Genomic DNA, 25,776 nt, shown 5'->3' with positions numbered 1-25,776 from the left:
AAAGATGCTGCAACTCTCTGCACAAGTTAATCGAATGCAAGAGCAGGTTTTTGAACAGGTTGGATGTATTGCCATTCTTGAATGACAGCCTATTAGTTTATCGCAGATATTGCAGCGCGCTCCTTCCTTATCTAGGCTACTTTCCTGAAATATAGCCACGCTTTCGACGGCATGTTTTTGTTTCTCAATAGAAGCCTACAATCAGCTGGTTGAAAATCAGCAGTCTTATCAATCGTTTAAATGAGGTGCGAAACGGGAAGAGGAGGAGGGTGGTCAGTTTGTGACACTTGTGATTGGCTGAAATGGCCGCGTGCTTAAACACACATTTGATGGCTCTGACAGTCAGACTTCAGGAACCGAAACGTGGAACCGACAGACAAGGCACGTTTCAATACCAAGTAGAACCTCAGCTTTTAATTCGGTTCCATCAAAGAATTGAATTTCGGTACCCAGTCCTAAGTACACCCGACTTCACAAGGAGATGGCCAAACAATGGCAACAGTAGATCAATCGATCGAGTTGATGTTCAAAGTTTATGAAAGTAATATCAGGAGCAACACACAGATAGACAAGATTTCCCAGTCCCAGGCTCGCACAGTCAAGTAGTAGTCATGACGATGGCCCTCTTGCTCAGCGTGCGCCTGACTGAAAAGAATCCCAACTGTCAATCAAACCATCTTCTGATGCTCATTGGTCAATTTAACTTTTAATATCTCTCTAAAATAAAACTTCACCACAAAAAAAGACCACCCTGGTAAGTTGGAGAGCAAGGGGACCTACTAGTTGAGCGAAAAATGATCCCCCTGGAGTGGCATTTAACCCTTTAACACCTAAGGCTTAGAATGGCCGCCTGGACATTTTTGCTTGTTTTGACCATAAAAGTGTCAAATAATGTCCTATGAAGAAGTGCTTTGGCCCCTTTTCCCCAAACACTTGACATTTTAAGGATCTAACAGTATTTTAACCATTTACTGCAAGTTTAAGGGGTGTAATAACAGTTTAAAATGAAGAAAAACACAAAATCGGAATTTGATTTTCATAGGTTTAGTGATAAAAAACAATGAAAATACACCTGTACATCAGTTTATAAATTTTAAAACATAAAATGAACAAGTATGCAACATTTTAAAAATATAATTCAATGTGTGGGTGAAAAAAATTGTAAAAAAAAGAACATAAAATGAAAAATGTGCCTAGGCGTTTTTTGGCCAACAGCCAAGGCAAAGGCAGCCAAGGCACACAGACACACAATGAAAGTACATCTGTACATCAGTTTATGAATTTTAAAATATAAAATTAACAATACAATATAACATTAAAAAATATGTCATTGTGTGGGTGAAAATATTTGTTAAAAATAAATAAATAAATAAAATGTTCCTAGGCGTTTTTTTTGTTTGCCACACGGCCAGGCAAAAAGGAATAACACACACACAGATAGAGACAGAGAAAGAGAGAGAGAGACTGATGCCCAGATGTCAGTCTATTTGTGCAGAGAGAGAGAGAAAGACTGATGGAGAGAGAGAGAGAGAGAGAGAGAGGTAAAGAGAAACAGAGAGAGAGAAAGAGAGAGAAAACTCACAGCAACAACTCCTCACGTGAAATACACACACACGCACACATACAAAACTCTTCACTGGAAAAAAAAAACACACACACACACACACACACACACACACACACACACACACACACACACACACACACTACTGGCTCTGGTGGTATTGCCAGAAGCAGTTCCTGTCAAGGACGAGACACAGGCCCACATCACATACGTCGCACTTCCAGGGTGTATTCCTAGAACACAGCTTGCAGCGGCGCCTCCCCATGCTGGCTCTCTGGTCCTTGGTGTGTCCACTGCTGCAGGGAACAGGCAGGTGCTGGCGGGTAGGTGGAGGTGGGGGATTGGGCTGGCCTGTTTTCAAGGTCACCCCAAGGAGGTGTGCCGCCAGTTCCTCCTGAAACTGCTGCCTAGTCAGCAGCCTCGCCTGCATGTTGGTGGACTGGCTCTTGTGCAGGATGTAGGAGTTTGTGACGGCAACGTCGAGCAGATGCTGGAAGACCGTCATGGGCCATCTTCGGGTCTTGCGATGGACGGAGTTGGTCCCGATCATCTGGTCCGACGTGTCGACTCCTCCCATGTATTTGTTGTACTCCCCAACTGCGGTCGGGCGGGGAATGGTGATGCGATGATGCTCATCACCTATAGTTGGTTTGTAAGTTAGTGTGTTACTAAGCTAGTTAGTTAGTTGGTAAATAGGTAGACATGCAGGCTTCAAGTGCAGTAACTATTGCACTTCATAATGGATATTTTGTTTAGCTATGTGTTCAGGCAAATGCAGTCTTAGGTAAATGTTCAGGTTAGTATTGTATTTGAGCAAATATTCAAGTGTTGTACTTATGTTAGTGTAAAGGTTAGTGTGGTATTTAGGTTAGTATGCATTAGTAAACAGCCATAGCAAGACAAATACCTGTCTTCTGCCAGCGCTGCACAGTTTCCCCATTGTAGACTGGGTGGATGGTGGAGCAAAGGGAGACCTCTCTTGTATCCATCCACTTCACAAAGAGGAGACCCCCGTCCCTGAGCCACCTGATGCTGCCTCTTGGGGACCGCTTCGTCAGTGCGTTCTCCTGCGTGGTGGGGACACCTACTCTTCCCTGCCTGTATTATAAAAAGAAGAAGAAGAAGGACATAGTCATTGTATAGCCAGCATACACTGAAGCAAAATATATGATAGACTTCACTAGAATCATTGATCAGCTGTACATTACCTGTAAGTTCCACAAGCCCCGAATCCCTGCTGGCTCAGGTGGCGGTACAGCAGGGGGCTTGTGTAAAAATTGTCTGTATAGACAATATATCCACTTCCCAGGTAGTTTTTGTCCACCAACATGTTGACAGCGTCAAAAGACAGCCCCTTTCCCGTCGCCATCCTACTCTTGCCCGAATACAGCATGAAGTCCACAGTGTAACCATTGGTGTCGGCTAGGACGAAGAACTTTAGACCCCATTTGGTTGGCTTGTTCTTCATATATTGCTTCAAATTTATTCTTGCCTTGGTCGCCACCATCCTTTCGTCCACCGCAATGTGCTGCCTCGGGTGATAGATGGCTTTACATTGGGTCTTGACCAAGTCCATCAGGGGTCTAACCTTATGTAGATGGTCGTACTGCTCCGTCCCCCTCTTCCTCTCCTCTTCAGCTGTTTTTTCAGGGTCACTCATGTGGATGTTGGACAGTATGGCTAAAAAACGGTCGCGGGCCATGACGGTGGCCGGGAAGGGGACACGAAAAATGGTTGCCTGGCGCCAGTAGTCGCTAATTTTGGGGAGCTCCAACACTGACATGTAAACCAGCAGACCAAGGAAGTGCTTCATTTCCGCCGGATGGATCTTATTCCAGACGAACTTCTTTCCGGCCTGCTGGTTTTGCTCTGCGTTTTTGTTGGTGTATTCACAGAGGAGCCTCAGGACTGGCAAATCATAAAAAAAAGAAAAAATTTCACCCGGAGAGGGGATCCCCAGGTGTATTGGAGGCTGGACACCTGGAGTGCGCCTTGGGTTGAATCGGAGTGGGGGAGGGACACCGTCATCAGGCTCGTCCACATTCTTCCATCTTTGGAGTGGCGAGCGCATACCTGCCAACCTTTTAAAAAAAAATTGAGTAGCAATTGCGCGGCAATTCATGGCGCAACAACTTGGCATGGCAAAGCAACGGGGTCGTCGGCGGGCCCATCTGAGAGGCTACTTTGTTTTGCATAGTCTGCCCTACACCTAGGGTTGCCAAATGTCAACAGGGAAGATATGAGACACTTCATTCAGGCAGGGGGGTCCTCCCCCAGAAAAAAATGCTTTTCTTAGATGCAATTTCCTGCATTTTAATGCATTTTAGCCTAACATCCCGTGTATCTGGCAAATAGTTTATCTTGCTCTTCACAGCACTTTGAACTACCATCATTTATTAAACTTTCATGAAAGATTTTTTTTGTTTGTTTCACACCATAACACCAATAAAATGCTATGATATAGTGTGCTGGAATTCAGGCCTCTAAATTAACTTTACTGATCACCAGCCAATATTGCTGTTAATCTTACTAGTCAAACCACCAGTCTGGCTAGTAGGCCTAAGTGGCTATTAAGTTATCCTATGTACCAGCCAAACAGAGCATTTGGTCACTTGGGGGGTGTTAAGGAGCTGGAATTGAGTATGAAATTGAAGCATTTGCAGATTATTTTTTTGGCTGTAGAAGGTACATGTAGGAAAATGTATAATTTGATTATAAAATACAGAGGCATTTCAGTGATTTTTATGAACAAAAAGTTGAATTGTAATGATTCTTACATCATCTCCCCCAATACTAATAAATGGTGATGTTGTCACCTACTGTGAAGAAGCATCAGCAGTAGAGAAAAAGATAAAGACAAGTGTTATCTAAGATATTATCCTATCAGGTTAATATTATTACCTTGGGGGCTAACATCAAAATCACACTTTCAGCATTCATTCAGTACAAAATGCGTCATGTAGTGGCTCTACTGAGGGACGGGGGCTAATGGCCAATGCTCTTGGAACTTCCACAGCAGAGGGGCATCGCTTCTTTTTTTCACTTCTCTGCATAATAGTAGGCCTATCTACCCTCATCTGCCGTCATGAGTTGGCTATTGTTCACTGTTCGGCACATATATGATGATAGGATAATTGATTTTATTAATAGATTGCCATACGTGATTACGGATAGTAGTCGTGGAGTGATGCATATTTGGTATGACGCACGACCTGTTAGAACTACACCTGTTCACAGAATGGGCCATGACTCAGGGGGGAACAGTATTCCTATACGCTGTCATGGTAGGTTACGGATGTAGACCTACTCCGAGCACAACCGTTAGAACTATCGCTTTATTTTCCCGAGTTAAAATGATCCGGCGCAAAGGAAAACCGAATTTAGTTTGCTGCTAATCAGCTAATTTATAGCGCGGTCATCGACACATTTTCTCATTCGGAAGTAATCTCATTTCGGTCCAATATCAAAACAAGCAACAACATATTGCCGTCAAATACGGCGAAACATTGGGTGAATCATTACGACAGACCTCGGCCTTTATTTATTTTCATAAGTTTAGGGATTTAGCAACTGGACGCAATTCACTATTCCCATACAGGCTACCTTTCTCAAAGTCCATTTACCTTTGAAACGGTGATTTTGACGGTGCTCACTTGTAAAACTACAGCGACAGTACCAAGATGGATAATACATGATGACAGGAGGAGGACACTTGTTTCAGAGATTATAGGAGTAGGCTACATTAACCAGTCTCTCTGCTTGTGTGATTTCGAAGCAAACTTTCTGTCGGCACGCAGCTGATGCCTCGGCTCGAGAGGAGCGCAGCATAACAAATGAAGACATCCAAACTAGCGCTCTGATTGGTCAATATTCCCCCCCACACGTTGCTGGCCAATAGAAAGGCCAGCGCGAGACAATTGCAAGCAGAGCCATGTCTACGGCTCTGTCTGGTTGCAAGTCTACAGAGCAATTTATAAGGGCCCATGAACACACTTTGCTATTGGTTTTTCCCGTATTTTGAAGTGACAGCGCCGTAGTTTGATGTCAAAATCCGTATCTGCTACACAAAATGCGTAATGGTCGGCAGGTATGCGAGCGGCTCCGATCTCTCCCTCTACGTCCTCCATCTTCACCCTCTTCTTCACCTCTCCCTCTGCGTCCTCCATCTTCACCTCCATCTTCACCTCTCCCTCTTCCTCTCCCTCTGCGTCCTCCATCTTCACCTCCATCTTCACCTCTCCCTCTGCGTCCTCCATCTTCACCTCCATCTTCACCTCTCCCTCTGCGTCCTCCATCTTCACCTCTCCCTCTGCGTCCTCCATCTTCACCTCTCCCTCTTCCTCTTGGTCCTCCATCCTCACCTCCATCTTCACCTCTCCCTCGGCGCCCTCCATCTTCACCTCTCCCTCTCGCTCTCCCTCTCTCCTGACCTCTTCCTCTTCGTCCTCCATCTTCACCTCCTCCACCACCATACCCACGACACAGGACACTTGAAGAAAAAGAACATTTATGTTTGTCAGTTCATGGCACTGTCAAAAAAATATACATACTCAAACAATAATGTGCTAATACTTTATACAGGCTAAATGTATGTAGTTTATATTATATTTATTTTATATAATATTGAAAACATACAGTCTCTAGTACACACACATAGCCTACAGTTACAAGCTTACTGGTTCTATTCATTTCAGTCTTATAGTGAAAGTTGATACAGTAACTTGTCAGTAAGCTACTGTTGTACTGACAGAAGATGGTGTGGTAAAATATACTGTGGTAAAATGGGCAATTTTACTTTTGGATGATGTACTATTCACAGCTGTGGAGTACCAGTACGATGTACAGTACAGTATTATGCTATGTGAAAGGTCCAAAATAAATCGACCTGAACATACAAACAAATCTGTGTGGTGACGCTACACAAGTTGCCAAACGCAGCACAAACTCTTGCCATGTTTACCTACGTGACACACATTGTAGGATACGATGTAGGCTATATTTGGCAGACCTGTGTTTTTGACCGCTGCCCAGTACTGTTATAAGATGTGCCATAATGTTGTCTGGCTACCCAAAACACACATACATTACAGAATAAGATTGATGGGCTACACGAAAGTTACTGAGGGAAGCCGCGGGAAACAGAACTTTTGTCGAACGCAGTGATAGCTAACGTCTTGTCTTGTTTGCCTAGGTCTCCGTTTGTGCTTCTGTACATTTTACGGCTGGATATAGAGTTCAAATATGTTCACAAAGTACAACACAGTATACCGAGTACTAAACGCACTGCTCTAAAACACTTGGTGACTATTACAAGCGCTGATTGACACATTCAACATCGTTTACAACAGTGTTGTCTAAAAGCTAGCAAGCGAGATCTTCACAGGTCTGTGCTTCATTCATTCAGAAATATTTTGACATTTGACTCGGTAGGCGTTACCTCTCTTCGTCAGATGACAAATGCTCCTCCTCTAGGTCTTCAAAAGCATCTCGAAACCTCAGGGGGGTCCTCCTTTCCCTTGTCGGGCGAAATGAAGCCATTTTTCGTCAAGCTAGAATAAACTAGAATGTTCCTAATCCACACAATTTTCGCTAGTCTCCTCAGAATTTTCAAACAAACAAACTCCTATTTACGCACTTTACTGAGATGCCTCAGAGGGGATTTACCGTAATTACACCATATTGGCTGTAAAGCGCAATGTCTCTGCTTTCAGAAACAGTTTAAATTTTTCTGATTGACCGAATATTTTTGTAATTACGGTAATCTGAACAGCGCTTGCGCAGATGCATCGGCCCCGATGCATTCGGTGTAAAAGGGTTAAGGGAGATACAGGGTTTTATGTCTCTCATAGGAATGAATGGGATTTGACCATTTTTTGGTCTTTTTGGGTCCAACCTTGGCTCCAACTTGACTTCAACAATGAAATAGAATTTTGGCCTCCATTCTATTAACTCTCAATGGGTGTACACCATCTCGCCTGCCAGATCCAGCGCACAGCTCCTTGACTGCTCTAGGTCCTCCATCGCCTCAGCATGTGACCTCACACACGACTGCAGCTGCCCTCTCTACTGGCCATCCTGTTGTTGGACCCCTGAAGCAGGACCCTGATGATTGGCAAATGCCAAGCCCTGGGACATCAATCGGTATGATTATACATTAATTAAATTATTGTTGTATATCAATAATTGTTCACCGCATCATACATTGATGACATTACGTAACACCATGTTTTTGTTTTCTCTTTTTCTGTTTTCCAGATGTCTCGTATGGTCTTCCATTCACTCCGAGGAGCGCCCGCACTGGACCTGTCAAAACAGGTGGATGGGTGTTTGTGCTGGACTTCACCTGCTGGACACCCCCCATCAGAGATGCCATTGACCACCTGCTGCTGAAGCACTGGGGCCAGAAGGACTCGCTGCGGCTAGTGGACCAGGAGTACGGCGACATGGTTCACCGCTCTGCTGACGACCCCAACAGCTTGCTGCAACCCACCACCAGGCTGCACCAGTGACGTGCGGTCAAGTTTACGGCTGGTGAGGCACTGACTTTTCCAATATCATATTTTCAAATATATAACACTACAGCTACAGTATTAGTTAATTTTTTGCCAAATAGGCCTACCGATAAGTTTCATATGTCATAGCTTTCTTAACATAAGGTAGGCCTACATATTAAAACATGCTGCATTTCCATAGAGAAAAGCTATTAGATCTCTCTCTCACACACACACACACAGGATTCAAACACTGGTCTCACATAAACCACACAGCACCAAGGCGGACAAACAGGAGCATCACGGCGGATGCTCAAACACACACACACATGATTCAAAACACTACCACTGAGCACCATGGCGAACAAACCGGAGAGAATCAAGGTGGATTCTGTCTCTCCCCACGGGTCTCACAAACACAGGCCTCACATACATAGGAAACACTGGTCTTACCTATATTCGTAGGCTACATCAGGTCCATGCCATGCGCCGCTCTTTCTGGATGAATACATCCGAGACTATCGAAGCCTGTCCTTCTCAATGCCAACGCCTCTTGCAACCTGCAGAATTGCGGAGATCTCATTCATCAGCTCGACATAATTCCCACGATTCGAAGAGTGTGTACTCTCATCACCTCATCACCACCGCGAAACGCCAACACCTCCTGAAGCAGGTTGCCTGAATGAGACTTTAAGATCTCACGGTTCTCCTTCACTTTGGCGTTGTGCATGCTAACGTTACCTTAGCTGTTTATCCAAATTCCAAAGCCACATCTATTCGAGACGCCCCAAACGTCTTCAAAGCAACGAGTAGCTGAGGATTTGTGTTTCGTGAGGCTCCTTGGTAAATTTTTAAGTCACAAAATCCCATGCTAATGGTCTTCCACACATTCTCGCCGGTTGCAAACAAGAGACATGGATAACAAAAAATCTTTTCTGTTGTACCACTCACTTTGAAATGATCGGGTCGTTCTAATCTTTTGACTGGTCACCTGCAGCAGCAAACCCTTCAGCTCTGTCGGTCCTCCAGTCATTATTACATCTTTTTTTCCCTTGGAAATCCAACTTTGAGAATGCTCTTAGTTTCGTTATGAAATCCACTTCCATGGTAGCAGTCAAAGTGAACAAGCTAGCCAACACTAATGACACGACTGACTGTATTGTGAACTTCAGATTTGCTATGACTTAACGGCCAGCAAGACTCTCATCGCCAGAACGAGGTTGTGGCCAGACTGCTGCTTGCCGCTCCACAGTATCTTTCAGTGGGCGTTATGCAAAATCGTTCAGAGTAAAGAAATGATAATCACACGTAGAAAATAGTAAAAAAAAAATAGCAGGAAAATGAGGGCACACCATACATATTTCTATTAAGTGTATAAAAACGTTTAATACAATATTACCAGGTTGCATACACAGAACGAGCAAAATGGCGCATGCGCACAAGCTTGTTAACGAGGGATTGCGCAATCCGGGGTGAGGCAAGCTCGGCCCTGATGTTTTCCACATGTAGCAGTAGAGCTTTCTATTGCTGTCCGTCACTTCTGTTTCCTCCCTGTGCACGTTTGACACTTTGGTGACAGTCCCCCCAGCGGGACTTCACCTGGGCTCATGATTAGGTGACCACAAGCCACACCTGCATAAAGAATAAAGCAAATAAAGCAAACATTCTGTGCTTTTGCTGAGAGGAACAGACTTGGCTAGCAGCTTTGACTGTATGCTCCTCATCGCGTTTGCCCCGGAGGGAACTCGTCGTGCCCCTGGTTGCTGTTCCTCCGCACTCGCGTTTCTTGTACTTAATTGCATCCAGATCCTTACGGGCTCTCTTTGTTTCATTCTGCCCGACAAGAATCTGCGACGGTGCGTCGATGAAGCCGCGGTGATGGAACTCACAAAGATAAATTGTCTCTCTCGTTGCCTGGGTCCAAGACCTTCAACTGTCGGAGGACTTTTAATAAATAAGACTCTGTGAAACTTAATTCTGGTGTCCTGACTTGTCTGTGGGTGTGCAGTATGTTCCTCGGGTAGCTGTTGGTATTGGGGGGCAATCGCTATTCCGACATAGCGCTATTCCGACACTTTTTAGGTGTTAGGGTTAGGGTTAGGGTTAAGGTTAGGGATGTCGGAATAGCGGCGGACGGTGGAAAACGTGTCGGTATTCCGACAAATTGACATTAACGTCAGAATAGCGCCACGTAACCGTTGGTATTAAGTGGGAGTGCCGCTTTCAAACGCGCACCCCCCACCTGTGACACATACATAGCCTACATGAATTCACAACCACCTATTTTATCAACACAGACGTGAAAAGTGGCTTCGCCACACATGGAGGGAAGACCTGCCACCAAGCATGACTGCAGAGGAAGCAAGACGAGGCGGCTACATGGTCTGTGAAGATCATTTCAGGCCGAAAGATCTGCATTTCAAAGTATGTATACATGTTCATGCTATACCCAATGACACACCTTAAAATACACATGCACACAACTCTTACCCATTACAAGTATGTGAACATTATTGTATGAACACAGATGTGGAACAGGTTAAAGCACAACAGACAGTTATTGTATATGGAACAGGTTAAAGCACTACAGACAGTTATTGTCTAGAAGACCAGGTTTTTATTGTCCTCTGTGATTAATGTACTTTTATTGTAACAGTATAAAAGTACAGCCCACATTTGAGATGTTTTCTCTTAAAGGGCCAAAGAACACGTCTGGCTCCAGGTGCTGTTCCTGTACTTTTCAGGCTGCAGGTCACCCCTGTCAAGAGCAAAAGAGGTAATACACTTCACGTCAGAAACAAATCCAATACTCCATTAACTATTGCTGCTACCCTAAATTACCAAATTGTAGTGCATTAAGGGCCCTCTCCCGACGCAGACACGTAGACACACACTATAGACTGATAATGAATGTGTCGTCTGTTCTAAACGTAGCTGCAGGTGGAAATCCTGGTTTGTGTTCATGTTACGGCCCTGAATGAAAACGGTTCCCACTCCTGTCCTAAAGGGTGTGCCAATTTGTTCTTCCCACTGTATACATGGGTTCTAAAATTTGTTTACAACTTAACTGAGCGAAACTAACTGCGCACAACTCAACCTCTGATTGTTGGAAACCGCTTTCGGTCCAAAAAATGGTTGCCTGTCTTGCCCCTCCTCATAACATCGTGTTGATAAACATTCAGAACCCATGTATATTTATGCAGCTGTCAACATACCTACGGACACCGTGGAGGGTCCAGAGGAGCAGCCTGGCACTTCAATCAACCTCGGGCCACTGCTGCAAAGAAAAGAGAAGGTAAAAGAACATAGTTAAACGTTAATGGATGAACAACTGATTATATGACTGCTGTCAGTACTAAACACCTGTCCAGATGCTTTTTGTCAAAGGAAATTGCACGGCTGAAAAAACTGCTAAGGAGGGAGAGGCAGAAATTCAGGCAGTACCACTACAGAGTCACCCTAAAAATAAAAAACTGCAGCAAAGGTATGTGTCCCCAAACTGCACCCAACAGTTATACAGCATCTCTCACATGTAGGCTTCATGTAGACAGACTCGGCATCCGTACCTTGTTCACTTCAGTACTCCTTACTCAAACCCCCAAGTGATGTCTATCTGTCTGTACAGTTACGCACAGCGAAGGAGGGAGAGCTGTGCTCCCGACACAAATGCCCTGCCACGACCAGCAGGACATTTTGTCCAACACCAGATTGCTCTTGCCGGAGTGGGTAACCATGACCAGAGGTATCCAAAGCAAATTCAATCCATGGTACTCAGACTATACCACTACAGCCCTCGGTGCTATGGGGAGCTGAGGGGCATTTTTCAACTGCCATCACCCATCACGCTCCAAAGACACATTAAGGCCAGCCTTGGCAACTTTGAGATACAAGTTAGAAAATTACTATATTATCACGTTGTAATTACTAATCGTGCAACAAGCACCAAGCATCACCAATCCAGTATGCTCTTTTTTTCCACAGCCTGGTTTCATCTATGGCGTTTTGAGCCAGATAAAAGCCAAAACCGCCAGCTTACCAAGCGCAGAGAGGATGTGTGCTTTGGTGCTGGACGAAATGACGGTTAAGGCACATCTGGACTACAACATCCGCCTGGATTCCATTGATGGCCTCACTAGCAGTGGTATGCCAGCCACACAGGCCATGTTTTTTATGTCTCGAGGCATATGTGCTAAAATGCAAGCAGGTATGCAGTACAGCAGTAACTCACAACATACGAAACAGACAACAGACTGCCCATACAATCTCTCCCCCCCCCCCTTGTTGGTTAGGCAATTGTCTTCTTTTTGTGCGACGGCACCATGGCTAGCAATAACATCGCTAAAAGAATTGAAAAGGCCATCCAGTTACTGGAAAGCATTGGACTCGAGGTTTGTTAGGCTTGACAAGTGTCCATTAATCTATGATTTAACTAAGCTATGAACCTGACCATCACTATCTTGATGGTAAATACGTAATAAAATTAATAATTTCTGACAAGTAGTGTATTACTTTAACAATGACAATAACAATTGTGTATTACTGTCAGGGGAAATGTGTCGTTTGCTGCTTGCAGCACAGGAAACCAATCCCGCTGATTTTTTATGTTCCCCACCTCTTCAAATCAGTGCGTAATTATTTGAAAACACCCAATACATGTAAGACCATAATGAAACTAGATCTGTGCGCAAATACAGCACAGTACGTATTTCAATGCTACATTCACATGTTACATGTCTATTATCTAATACCACCCCTGCCGCAGAAGAAGAATACAATTTCCGCACTCCTCTCGCCATCATTTCGTACTACGCTGTTATGACGTCAGTAAGCCCTCCTGTCTCTACTCTCCTTGGTCACCAGTGTTAGAAAACAAGGAAACTCCCACTCCCTGAGTGAACACTACAATCTGCAAATGATGACAGTGTATACTTTCTTGTTTTTCCAACAGCAACGAATTCAGAAGCATTAGTTGAGTAGAAATTAATAGGATTGAGCCAAACAGGAGTCTTCGTACAAGGAAAATAAATGTTCCTGGAGAATGCGGGCATCGATCCCGCTACTTCTCGCATGCTAAGCGAGCGCTCTACCATTTGAGCTAATTCCCCATACTGCCTCCTACTGGCGTAAAGAAAAATTCCTCCCAGACTCCTTGGTAGGTTCCACTTCAATGAAGGAAAAAAAAACCAGACGCTTCCCCCAGCCCATGTCTCTGTACATTCTCTTTGGCCCCGGGGTCATTCCCTTGAGCCCTTCCCCCACTTTTACTCAATCCACCCTGCTGAGTATGTCAGCTTTAGGGGGGAAAGCAGCATTGCAACCCTCCCACGTGGCAAGCGAACCACTGATCCACCAATGTCTGAACTTTGCATCTGGGTACGTTATACATGGTATGTGAAGCTCCACAATATTATTCCCTGTCTCATTTATAAATTGGAGGCTCTTCAACAATTATATGGTTTAGCTACATTACTGCCATTGTTTAGACATCTGTAATGCAGCTGCACTGAATCATTAAATGTACAACACAAAGTTAATCAAAGTGGAATTAATAGGGATAAGTGCCTCCCCACCCAACAGCATATTCTACCTCTGCATACTGACGCATTCACTTTGCCCCTGAAGACGTGTCCTGTGAAATTTGACACTCCACAATGGGCCCCTTCTCACAGGGGCACCACCTACTGGCCCGATTGCCCATGGAGCTGAGGTCGAATCTGTTGACGATTCCAAGGGGAAAGAAACAACATAAATCCATCTCATTATCAAATCTCCGATCCTCGCCTTGTGCTTGTGGCTTTGCACCGCGAACCAAGACATCGCTTGATTGATCTCACAAAAGTCCAATGGAAAGGTCATTAAAAGTCCCCCAAAGGTTATTGTGGCCAGGCTGACAGCGGGGAAGCTTTCTTGTTTTCTCCACAGAGATGGGGTGTTAGTGAGGCACGAGGCCACAGGCACAATGGACGCCACGGTTATTCACCACCACCGCACCTTTCGCACTGTGGTCAGCACTTCTCCTGAACAAGGGCCGTTTCCTATGAGCCCTTCCACCCATCTGACACATTCCATTCTGTTGTTCTGCTGTTCAGCCCATAGATTCTAAAGCAAAAGCTGCATTGGCCGGGAATCGAACCCGGGCCTCCCGCGTGGCAGGCGAGAATTCTACCACTGAACCACCAATGCATGTAAAGAATCCTCTGAAATGTGTCGGGCAGAATCCCAATTTTGCAATGTAGTTCTCCTACAACTGACATGCAAAAAACCCTCTATACGCCCTGCCATGCTTACTTTGTTTTGCGTGAGGAAGGACATCTGACACAAAGTACAGAGATGCGTGTGCATGGCCCCTTATTGGCACAACTGCGAGAGGTGATCCTCCATGTTCAGGTTACGGTATAGGCAATTAACGCTGGGGGAAAAAAAGAGAAACTTGTTGGCTAACTGTCCCCCATACAAGTATCATGCATAATGCTTGATGGCTCTTAAAAGACAGTGGATATGGTATTTGGCTGTTGAGTGCCCAACATCATGCATTGGGTATAGATGACACGCTGATTTTAACCGACTATCACGTGTGTCCAATACGCCTTTGCAAGTTAAGGCGTGCTCGACAACACCCTGTGACAGCTTAGGTTTAGGGATGGTTTTGGTTTAGGCACAATTCAGCTAGAAATTCGCCAAATGTCGCTGTTCTTAGCAAAAGTAAAACAGCAGAAACATGGCTCTACTGACAGGTTAGGTTTAGGGATGGTTTTGGTTAGGGCACAGCAATATTTGCTTTTAGCAACAGACAATCGCAGATACGACGGGAAACCTGCGCAAACCTCGTCATGTGTGAAAAGTGCATGAAAGCGCTCTACCGTTGCGTCTGAAGAGCACGCGTTAATTTCAAAAGGCTTCGCACCAACACGCCAAATGAACTAGCGTACAACACATACGCTAAAACATGATGACAGCCTTGAGTGCCGGGAATTCTGAACTGTCACAGAATATTTTGTGTTGACTTACGGACACATAACTAGGGTTGCCAGATGAGGCTGATGATTTCCAGCCGAAAAAATGCTCAAAACCCGCCTAGAAGCACCAAATCCTGCCCAATTCTATTGATTTCTATGGCAAAAATTGTGCTGGTTTTTCTTTAGGCGTAGAAATCAATAGAATTAGGCGGGGTTTAGTGCTTCCAGGTAGATTTTTAACATTTTTGGGCACTCCATCTGGCAACCCTGTTCACAATCACTAAAGCTCCTGCAAGTTTACTATTTTTTGGACACTGCTACTGTCACTGTTATTTCATGTAATAAACTTTTAGAGAAGAGGTATGAAGTACCTACAAATAAGAGGGAAAACAAAATGGCCAATATGAACATACTATGCATATTATGTTAAAAAAAAAAAAAAAAAGTTCTGCAGACTACAGACATGCACAGTTTGTCAGCTTGTTCCATATTTGACTGAATTGTGCTGGTTAATGGAACCAGGGTTGCCAAAAGAAAATCAGTGAAAGTCGCTATTGGCTGGCTGAAAAGTCTCTAGATAACGTCATTAAGTTACGTATGACGTCACAGCGTCACGCACGACGCACTGATCTACAGAAAACGTGCCCACGTCCACAGTAGAAATGGGCGGTGCTAGCTACTTTTTGGAGATTGGAACTAATCTGCAGCTCTGCTTAACCGCGGGAAACGCTTCTGATGGCGGCGCAGAGTCACAATTATGTGGAAAAACAATTAATTTGTGGCTATGGCCGTGTCTCAAATGCCGCATTTGTGCACTTCGTGCACTGTTTTTCAGTGCCTAGGGCGCTCCCACTGAAAATTTCAGTTGAGCCAGTGCACTGAAAGTGCTAGGATGATCCCCTAACAATGGCAGAAAAATGCTGTGCTTGAATGATGGACACTGCACGCACTTAACGGCGGCCATGTTGACTATGACATGGAGGAGTCAGTTCAGTAGAAGAGTTTGGTCAACAGTCTCCTAATTCTGTAAGTAATGTTGATGGGGCACCAACCTTTCATGCAAACCCAAGTATTATATGTGTGATTGTTGTCCTTTGGGGTGAAGGACATGGAAATACAAGCACCAGACGCTGTGCATTGTAACCAGTAGCCAACTCATATTTTGGCGAGCTAATGCCATGCTCAGCCGTCACTTCCAGCGAGGGTGCAGTGCATAGTGCTCAGATTTTTCCACGACACTATGCACTAAAGACCTCAGTGCACTGTGTGCACTGTGTGCACTGACTGTCAGTGCACTGACAAAAGTGCGTCATTTGAGACATATTTGTGTCTCATCAACATTAGGGGTCTTACACACCAAGGCGGTAAAGCGTCGCGGAACGGCCGCGTTTTTTTACCGGCGTCGGTGAAAATACATTGAAACCTATCTGTCCTTACACACCAACCGGCGGTAGTCGGGCGTCAGCGGCGCGGGAGCCGGCTCCGCGCCGCGCTGCATTTGGAAAATAGAACTCCAGCGTATTTTTCACGCCGGCAACCGGCGGTGTCTCATTCAAATGAATGGCAAAGTAGCACGCTAGCTTTAGCTGTGGGGAGGGTTTTGAACAGGACTGGCCGCGCACGCCGACGCTGTCAGTGTGCAAGGCAGAGAAAAGCACGCCGGCCAAAACTAAGCAGAAAGACCGCGTCCGTCCTGCGACCGTTCCGTTCCGCCTTGGTATGTTTTGGCCCTTACTTACAGAATTATGAGACTGTTGACCAAGCTCTTCTACTGAACTGAAAGCCACGTTTCCTCCGTCTCATTGTCAACATGGCGGCCGTTTAGTGCCTGCAGGGTCCATCGTTCAAGCATTGCATTTCCCCGACATTGTTAGGGGATAATCCTGGGACTTTCAGTGCACTGGCTCGACCGAAATTGCCCGAAGTGCACAAGTGCGTGGATTGAGACACAGTCTGTCACTGAAAATGCGCATTTTAAAAAGTCGCCAGATGCACCAAAAAGTCACTAAAAGCGCTAGTTAATAATTAATAAGACAAAACGTCAAAAAGTCGCTAATTTTGCAACACTGAATGGAACATTTTAAGACATTAGTAATCAGTGTGATCCAAAATTATACTTTAGTGTCCACTGAGGGGGGGGGCAACATGGCATTCAGACATACTGCCATTCAGTGTTGCCAGATTGGGCGGGTGCCCGCCCAATTGAGCTACTTGGGATGAGCGTCGGCGGGCAAAAACGGGAAAAATTGGCCATTTGGCGGTTTTTTGGGCCCATAGAAGTCAATGTAATTTGTTGAATTTGGGCGGAATTTAGCGCATTTTGGCGGTTTTTGAGAAGCTTTTGGGCGGGATTTGGTCAGACACATCTGGCAACACTGCTGCCATTCCAACAGTATTTGATTGTCATTCCGAGCCATTTAAACATTGTTGCAAGTACTTAGAGGCTGTGAACAACGTTCTAACTCAATGACATTTGCAACAATGTAGCTACACGAGTGGAAGTGGAGAGAGTGACAGTTCAGGGTTCCCACACGTCCTGGAAAACCTGGAAATTTAGAGATGTGTTTCCAAGTCCTTGAAAGTCCTGGAAATTCACCAAATGTCCTGGAAAAAAATATTTGTCCTGGATTTTTTTCCCTTCAACTTTTTCCCGATTTTGTTTGTGGTATAATTTTTATTCTTCTCCGAGTCTAGACATGATGATTCAGTTTATATCCACCTATTGAATACATTATTGTCCACACACACACAGTTTGGTCAGGTTGCCATCTTTGATTGCACTTACACAGTCATATTCTTTGACTCAGTGTTGCCAAAAGTCGCTAGAAGTCGCTAGTTGGCTTGCTGAAAAGTCGCTGGGTGATATAATGGCGTTATATATCTCTCGAAAACCTGCTTACGATCATAATAGGCCTACAAATAGGCAGTGCTAGCACTTCCTTACAAAAAATTGTACTGCTATCTTTTTTGGAGATCAGAGCTTTCAGTCTCACTAGCCACTTTGAAAGCTAGTTTGATCTTTGGTGTGACAAATCACAGTAGTCGCATCAATTGTTTGTATGCAAGAATATTCCAGAGAAAAAGAAACTGGCAACACAACTGGCTTGCAGAAAGACAGAAACCACTGGCCACAATGGTTGGTGAGCAAAAAAGTCAAAGTCAAGTCTTGTGGAGAAAGCATTTAAATCCAAGTACACTAATTTTTGCGATAAGAGAGAGACTATTAATGTATTAATTTCTGAGATAATGTGACATTAATGTGAGTTTACATTGCACTTTCATTTAATTCCGAATAAACGTTTTGTGGATCAGAAAGCATTTCAATTGAACAGAGGCTGCACGTGATGTGGCGCACGTAGCTGCAGCGACTCCTTACTCTCCCAACTCGCAGTGTTTATTTGTGTTATAATGTGTCATTCGAAATGTCTATCGTCGGAAACTATGTCGGAACGCATGTACAGTCGGCAACAGCTGTTGCAGATAAGAATGGACAACTCAAGCGATGTATTGGATATACCAATAGAGACACTGGAAGAACTTGGGATACTACGGCGGCATACATCGGACCCGTCTGCTTCGCCTACATGGCGACGGCGAAAGAGGTGCTCCAGAATTAGGAAGAGAGGCAAACGAGGTGGCGTCGAAACACGGCTTGCAGCCAACCCAACTCGTCCAGCAATACCATCAATTCTCTTGGCAAACGTAAGATCTATGGACAATAAGATGGATGACATACGGCTACTAAGATCAGCGAACAAAACTGTGAGGAACTGCTGTGTAACCGTGTTTACAGAATCATGGCTGAACGACGGCATACCGGACTCGGCTTTACAACTGGAGCAACTTACGTGCCACCGAGCGGACAGAGCCCTTGCAGAGAAAAAACGAGGGGGAGGAATATGTGTTTACACACATGATGCTTGGTGCAAAAATGCTACGGTGGTACAGAGACACTGCTCTCCACTAGTGGAGTTCATGATCATCAAGTGCCGACCCTTCTATCTACCAAGAGAAATATCCGCCATTCTACTGGTCGCAGTTTACCTCGCTCCTAGCAATACCACCAGCGCCAGAAGCGAGGCACTGAACGAGCTGCATCGGGGAATCAGTGAACAACAAGATGCACACCCAGATGCCTTCACAGTGGTCATGGGAGATTTCAACCACGGAAATCTCAAAACAGTTCTTCCAAAATTTCACCAACATGTTAACTTTCCAACAAGAGGACAAAACACCCTGGACTTTGTTTATACCCCAAAACAAGGAGCATACAAGGCAAAGCCCATCCCCCACATCGGCCTATCAGACCACCTAACGATTCTGCTACTGCCAGCCTACAGACAAAAGGTAAAACTCACCAAACCAGCTCTGAAGGAGGTGAGAAAATGGCCAGAGGGATCCGTGTCACGACTACAAGACTGCTTTGAAACCACAGATTGGGACATGTTCAAAACAGCTGCCACCCACAGCAACCACATTGACATTGAGGAGTACACAGACACTGTGACCTCCTACATCACAAAATGCATTGATGATGTTACAGAAATAAAACGCATCACCACCAGAGCCAACCAGAAGCCATGGTTCACAGGAGACGTTCACAGACTGCTGAGGGCCAGAGACAAAGCCTTCAGAGCAGGAGACGTAGCTGGCCTAAAAGCAGCAAGAGCAAACCTGTCCCAGGGCATCAGGAAAGCAAAAAAGGAATACTCGGACAAAATAACAACACACTTCAAAGACAGCAGAGATGCACAGAGCCTGTGGCAGGGCATACAGGCCATCACGGACTATAAGCCCGCACCACGAAGCTGTGACAACAACACCTCTCTGCTAAACGACCTGAACAGTTTCTTTGCCCGTTTTGAAGCACAAAATGACACTCATCCACAGAAAACTCCCCCTCCCCCCCATGATCAACCCCTGTACCTGTCCTCTGCCAGTGTGAAGAGGACACTGGCCACCATCAACCCACGCAAAGCAGCTGGCCCAGACAACATACCTGGCCGAGTGTTGAAGGATTGTGCAGAAGAGCTGAAGGATGTCTTCACAGACATCTTTAACATCTCTCTGGAGCAAGCAGTCATCCCATCACTTTTCAAAGCTGCTACCATCATACCCGTGCCGAAGAAATCATCACCATCATGCTTCAATGACTACCGTCCTGTAGCACTGACGCCCATAATCATGAAGTGCTTCGAACGGCTAGTCCTGTCACACATCAAAGCCACCCTACCCCCCACCCTGGACCCCTACCAGTTCGCATACCGAGCCAAGCGATCCACGGAGGATGCAATCTGCTCTGCCCTCCATCCAGCCCTCACCCACTTGGACAATAAAGACTCATATGTGAGAATGCTGTTCATTGACTTCAGCTCAGCATTCAATACCATAATACCACAACAACTCATCAGAAAACTGGACAAACTAGGTTTCAGCACCTCCCTCTGCAACTGGCTGCTGGACTTCCTGATGCAGAGACCACAAGCAGTACGGGTAGGGAATAACACCTCAAGCACCCTGACCCTGAGCACGGGGGCTCCGCAAGGTTGTGTTCTCAGCCCCCTGCTGTTCACGCTGCTGACACATGACTGCACAACGACCCACAGCACTAACCATCTAGTGAAGTTTGCGGATGATACAACACTGGTGGGCCTCATCACTAAGGGCGATGAGACCCACTACAGAGAAGAAGTAGACCTGCTGGCCAGATGGTGCAAAGACAACAACCTCCTGCTGAATGTCAACAAGACCAAGGAGATTGTTGTCAACTTTCAGAGGGTCCAAAAACAACTGCCACCACTGACCATCGACGGTGATGCTGTGGAGAGAGTGAGCAGCACCAAGTTCCTTGGAGTGCACATCAGCGACGACCTCTCTTGGACCACCAACACTACATCACTGGCGAAGAAGGCCCATCAGCGTCTCTACTTCTTGCGCAAACTAAAGAAGGCAAGTGCTACACCCTCCATCATGACAACATTCTACAGAGGAACCATAGAGAGCGTCCTGTCCAGCTGCATCACAGTGTGGGGAGGAAGCTGCACGGAGAAAAACAGGAAGACACTCCAGCGTGTTGTGAACACAGCGAAGAAGATCATTGGAGTACCACTCCCCTCCCTGCAGGACATTTACACCGCACGCCTCACCCGAAAAGCACTGATGATCATCAAAGACACAAGCCACCCTGCACACAAACTGTTCAGCCTCCTGCCCTCTGGAAAGAGGTACAGGCGCCTCCGTTCCCGTACCACCAGGCTTGCAAGCAGCACGATGCATCAAGCAATCAAGATACTGAACACTCAACCCACTCTCCCTTCACTGTCAGCCTCTAGCCAGCCAGGCCACTGACAACGCTCCCCCCCCTCATCCCCACCACCATATCTGCGACTGAACATTCCACCTGCACTACTACATCTGTGACTGAACTTTCAACCTGCACTAACTCAAAACATACACATGCACACACACACACACACACCNACACACACACACACACACACACACACACACACACACACACACACACACACACACACAAGCACACTGCACTTTCTGCACTAAACCCAAACATACACACACTGACACACAACTCATACTCACACACATACACACACACACACACACACACACACACACACACACACAGGTACACACACACAGACGCACACCGCACTTTCTACCTGCACTAAACACACACACACACACACACACACACACACACACACACACACACACACACACACACGCACACACGCACACAAAACACATACAAACACACACACACACATACTGCTGCTGGTGTATTTAATAAAAACCTTTTTTTAATTATTTATTTCTTCAAATGCTACTATTACTATGTCAGAACGCTATAAAGGACTTTTAGAAAAAAGAACAACAAAATACCTCCTCTTAATGTATGTTCTCTACAAGTCTTCTGTTGTCCAGTCTTGCACTTTAAATGTCTGTATGAGCAATGTCTACGTCCATACTGTCTATGTCCATGTATGAGTACTGTCTATGTCTATACTGTCTATGTCCTTACCTAGATTAGTCTATGTCTGCATGGGAGAGCAAGAAACGCAATTTCAAATTCTTTGTATGACCAGTGCATGTAAAGAAATTGACAATAAACTTGACTTGTCTTGACTTGTGCTGGGCTTGCGAAATTTGACATAGGGGTGTGGTCGCCAAGCTCCAGCAGATTCCTACTAGCGGGACAGCTGGTGATCTGCAACCGCAACCCAGGTCAACACCTTTGGAGAAAGAACATAGAATGGATAAGAACGCTTATTCGCAGGAAATTGCATTGGCCACGGTGTAGTACGGGGGCGTAGCCCGGGGACACCATGCGCAGTGGATGCAAGGCCATGATCGATAAAAATTGTGACACTGGAATTTGAATTGCATTGTGGGTGCGAGGAGCTGCTGCTAGTTCCGGCCCGGTCAAAATAAGATGTCCTGTCGTCAATGTTCAGTTTGTGTTTAAATTACAGCTGTCATTCAGCCTTAATTACAGCTGACACAAATTCACTATGTCCTATGACCTGTTCCACACTCCAGCCCTGGCGGTAGTGGCTTTGCATTTTACCTTGCCGCCAGTACTAAGCAAATAACGTACATTGGATAAGAAGTATCACTCAATGGAAAATGCATTGGGTTAGGTGTAGTCTGAGGACATTGCTTAGAGACACTGTGCTCATGGTCAGTGGGTGCAGCGCCATAATGGATAAAATCTGAACTCTGTAACTTCGCAAAAATGGTCAAGAGAGGAGATCCAGTTGTCAGTGTTCAATGTAATCCCTCCTATCACTAGTCTCCTTAGTACTAACTGTACTGTAGAAGAAGAAAGTGACTCCCCTTGCGGCCATGCCATACTATGCTCTTATGACGTCTTTGGACGTACCCTCTTCCCTAACACACTGTACTCATTCATTACAACTCATTTCAACCTTAAAGTCACATTGTCTCTAAAATGCATTGTGTGTCGCTGTGTATGTCCAAATTGTGGGTCCGACGGATGAAATATCCGTCCTGAATTATCCAAAAATAGTCCTGGAAATGTCCTGGAAATATCCTGGAAAATGATTTTTGAAAAAGAGTGGGAACCCTGACAGTGCGATTGCAGGATTAGTGTATAATTTTGTGTTTAATTTTGTCACGGTCCAAATGCTCTCACAGGTAGGGTCTGAAAACAGTTCCTGCAAAATGGTTCCTGCAATAAAAAGTCAATGTCGGAATGGCGGTATGTCTGAATGGCGGTATGTAACCCCACTGAGGCACATTTGGAGCATGTTTTGTCAGTGACATTACAAAAAACAACAGTTGCAGTTTTTTTTTTCCTGGAAGGAATTTTATGTTCTTGTTGTTGTTTTTTAACTAGTTTTTAGAATATGCTCTCTATATGTGTCTAAAATTCTGTTGAATTGTTGAAATAATTCTTGTGAAAAATATGATGTACAAACTACCACTACGAGTTAGTTCAATAATCAGAAAGGCAGTCTGCGGGTAAAAACAGGAAAAATTGGCCATTTGGCGTTTAATCTTGCAGTTTTGTGCCCATAGAAATCAATGCAGTGAATTGGGTGGAATTTAGGGCATTTTGGCAGTTTTTGATCAGACACATCTGGCAACCTTGAATAATAGACAGGCATGAAAATAGGCTAGGGTAGGAAAGGGTGAGAAGGGTGCAGTGGGACGGTGAGGCGTGTGAATGTGTGGTGTACAGTGCCGTTTTTGGGAGATGGCGTTGTATAACAAGGGGGGTCTGGGGGCCTGATCCCCCATGGGAGAAAAAAACAGGACTGGCCACGCACGCCGATGCTGTCAGTGTGAAAGGCAGAGTAGAACACACCGTTTGGTTGGTTGGGCCACTCTTCCGCGGCCAATGCATTTGAAAGGGCTGTCCGACTCGTGGTTGATTTACGATTTACGAATAGATCGGTGATTCGTGGCCACGTGACGATATAACGTGCGATACGCTTGGTGTGTGTGTGTGTGTGTGTGTGTGTGTGTGTGTGTGTGTGTGTGTGTGTGTGTGTGGGAGGGGGATAGAGATCTAACCTGTTAATATATGTATGGTGGATATATGTGCAATGTTTTGTGTGATGTCTGTGTTTTCTTCTGTATTTATGTATGAATGCTACTTGACATCTTAATTTCCCTCGGGATCAGTAAATTATACTCTACTCTAACTGGGTCACTATAAAAACATGTTGTATGGAAAATGTGCTGGAGCTCTGGTGATGCAAAGGGACAGAATGCTTGGTGGTTAAGGCTAGATGATTTAACTCAGAGCTCGGTAGAATGCTTTTTCGACTTTATGGCACTTGTGTATTTGGAGAATAATTCATTGAATATTTGTTTCTAATTGTGTCTGACAGTGTTGTCAAAACCAACTAATTGCCTATTTTATGAAAGAAGTAAACATGGGGAGTGTGGCCGATACATTGCTGCACAGCCAAGACCTTCATCTATGATAATCAGGGTTGCCAGATGAGTCAGGTGATTTCCAGCCCAAAAAAGGCTCAAAACCCGCCTAGGGGCACAAAATCCTGCCCAAATCTATTGATTTCAATGGCAAAAATTGGGCGGGTTTTTCTGCTAAATGCCATTTTTACCCGCACACAGCCATCCTAAGCAGCCCAATTGGGCGGGAAACAGCTGATGATAATGTACCTCTATATTTTGGATTTGAACGAGTTTCTTTCTTTCAAAACAGAAACCTGTTTTGCCACATTTTCAAGAATCAGTGTTATACCAACTCTGTCATTTTCTGTGACATAGTTTTTGGGTCTTCCATCGCCTGTGGTATTCACTCCACACCAATCGCAACCCTTCACAGTTCTTCCCATAACCTGGAGCACTACCCTGAACCCTTCCCAAAAGCATCAGATTGAGGTGTACATTAGTTCAGTAGAAATGAGTTTAACGGTTGTCTTCATACAAGGAAAAAAAAGTAGTACTGGAGAATGCGGGCATCGATCCCGCTACCTCTCGCATGCTAAGCGAGCGCTCTACCATTTGAGCTAATTCCCCATGCTGCCTCCTGCTGGTGTAAAGTTCCTTTGTCCTCCGTCAGCCCCCTCAGCCTATTCCACTTCAGCAGTTTCTGAAAGAAAAAGAAAAGCGACATCTGCGTCAGCAACTCCCCCATCATTCTCTTTGGCCCCTGGGTCATTCCCTTGAGCCCTTCCCCCACTTTTACTCAATCCACCCTGCTGAGTATGTCAGCTTTAGGGGGGAAAAGCTGCATTGGCTGTGAAGCAAACCCTCGGGTCAAAGACGTCTTTGTCAGTCAGTGTTATGGACACCTTCTGCTGACTGTAACTGCAAAAAAACATTATTTTAAATTGTTTCAAGTGAATGGATGACAATCGAGGCTTTCATGAATTCCCTGTAACAAGAAATAAATAAAAAGAGTCAGGTTTTTTACAGTTACAGTCAGCAGAAGGCATCTGTTACACTGAATGACAATGCCATTTTGCACATCTTAGACCCCCTCCCACATGGCTGGCAAGAATTTAACAACTCTGAAACACCAAGGCATGAACTTTGCACCTGAACACATTTTCCATGGAATGTGAAGCTCAACAATACAATTCTTGCCTGGACCATTTTCAAAGTTGATGTTCTCTAACAGTTACAGCTGCAGTTAATTAATCCCTCAGTGTAAAAATCACCATGAATCAATGTACTCAAAGTGAATCAACTCAATAGAGTGAAGGGTGTCCCCCCACACACATGCATAGCCTTCTGTGAATTCCCC

General features: G+C 45.1%; 1 protein-coding gene, 1 long non-coding RNA gene and 2 other non-coding genes across 4 annotated transcripts in view; all 4 read right to left on the bottom strand.

The window, feature by feature from the left end:
- Nucleotides 1–1,706: 1,706 nt before the first annotated feature.
- Nucleotides 1,707–3,635, bottom strand: LOC134450559 (piggyBac transposable element-derived protein 4-like). Its single transcript, XM_063200397.1, has 3 exons — nt 2,773–3,635; nt 2,472–2,662; nt 1,707–2,203 (listed from the first exon to the last, which is right to left on the bottom strand). The coding sequence occupies exons 1-3, from the start codon at nt 3,633–3,635 to the stop codon at nt 1,707–1,709; spliced, it is 1,551 nt and encodes a 516-aa protein (XP_063056467.1).
- Nucleotides 3,636–10,724: 7,089 nt separating this feature from the next.
- LOC134450259 (uncharacterized) overlaps nt 10,725–25,776 on the bottom strand; it is an 81,777-nt gene continuing 66,725 nt past the window's right edge. The window contains exons 3-4 of the long non-coding RNA XR_010035051.1: nt 11,271–11,332; nt 10,725–10,813 (exon numbers count right to left, since the gene is read on the bottom strand). This is a non-coding gene — a long non-coding RNA (uncharacterized LOC134450259). The remainder of the gene's footprint in view (nt 10,814–11,270; nt 11,333–25,776) is intronic.
- trnag-gcc (transfer RNA glycine (anticodon GCC)) lies at nt 14,168–14,238 on the bottom strand. The gene has a single exon. It is a non-coding gene; the product is annotated as a tRNA-Gly (tRNA).
- On the bottom strand, nt 24,974–25,046 carry trnaa-agc (transfer RNA alanine (anticodon AGC)). The gene has a single exon. It is a non-coding gene; the product is annotated as a tRNA-Ala (tRNA).

The sequence above is a fragment of the Engraulis encrasicolus genome, chromosome 6 (assembly GCF_034702125.1).
Source record: "Engraulis encrasicolus isolate BLACKSEA-1 chromosome 6, IST_EnEncr_1.0, whole genome shotgun sequence".
NCBI classification, from domain to species: Eukaryota; Metazoa; Chordata; class Actinopteri; order Clupeiformes; family Engraulidae; genus Engraulis; species Engraulis encrasicolus.
This window is presented reverse-complemented; position numbering and strand designations above follow the sequence as displayed.

Coding starts and splice junctions, on each gene's coding strand:
- LOC134450559 (XM_063200397.1), bottom strand. CDS start 3,635: ATGCGCTCGCCACTCCAAAGATGGAAGAATGTGGACGAGCCTGATGAC. Junction 2,663..2,772: donor GGGGCTTGTGGAACTTACAG/GTAATGTACAGC, acceptor TTTATAATACAG/GCAGGGAAGAGTAGGTGTCC. Junction 2,204..2,471: donor GCAGCGCTGGCAGAAGACAG/GTATTTGTCTTG, acceptor AACCAACTATAG/GTGATGAGCATCATCGCATC.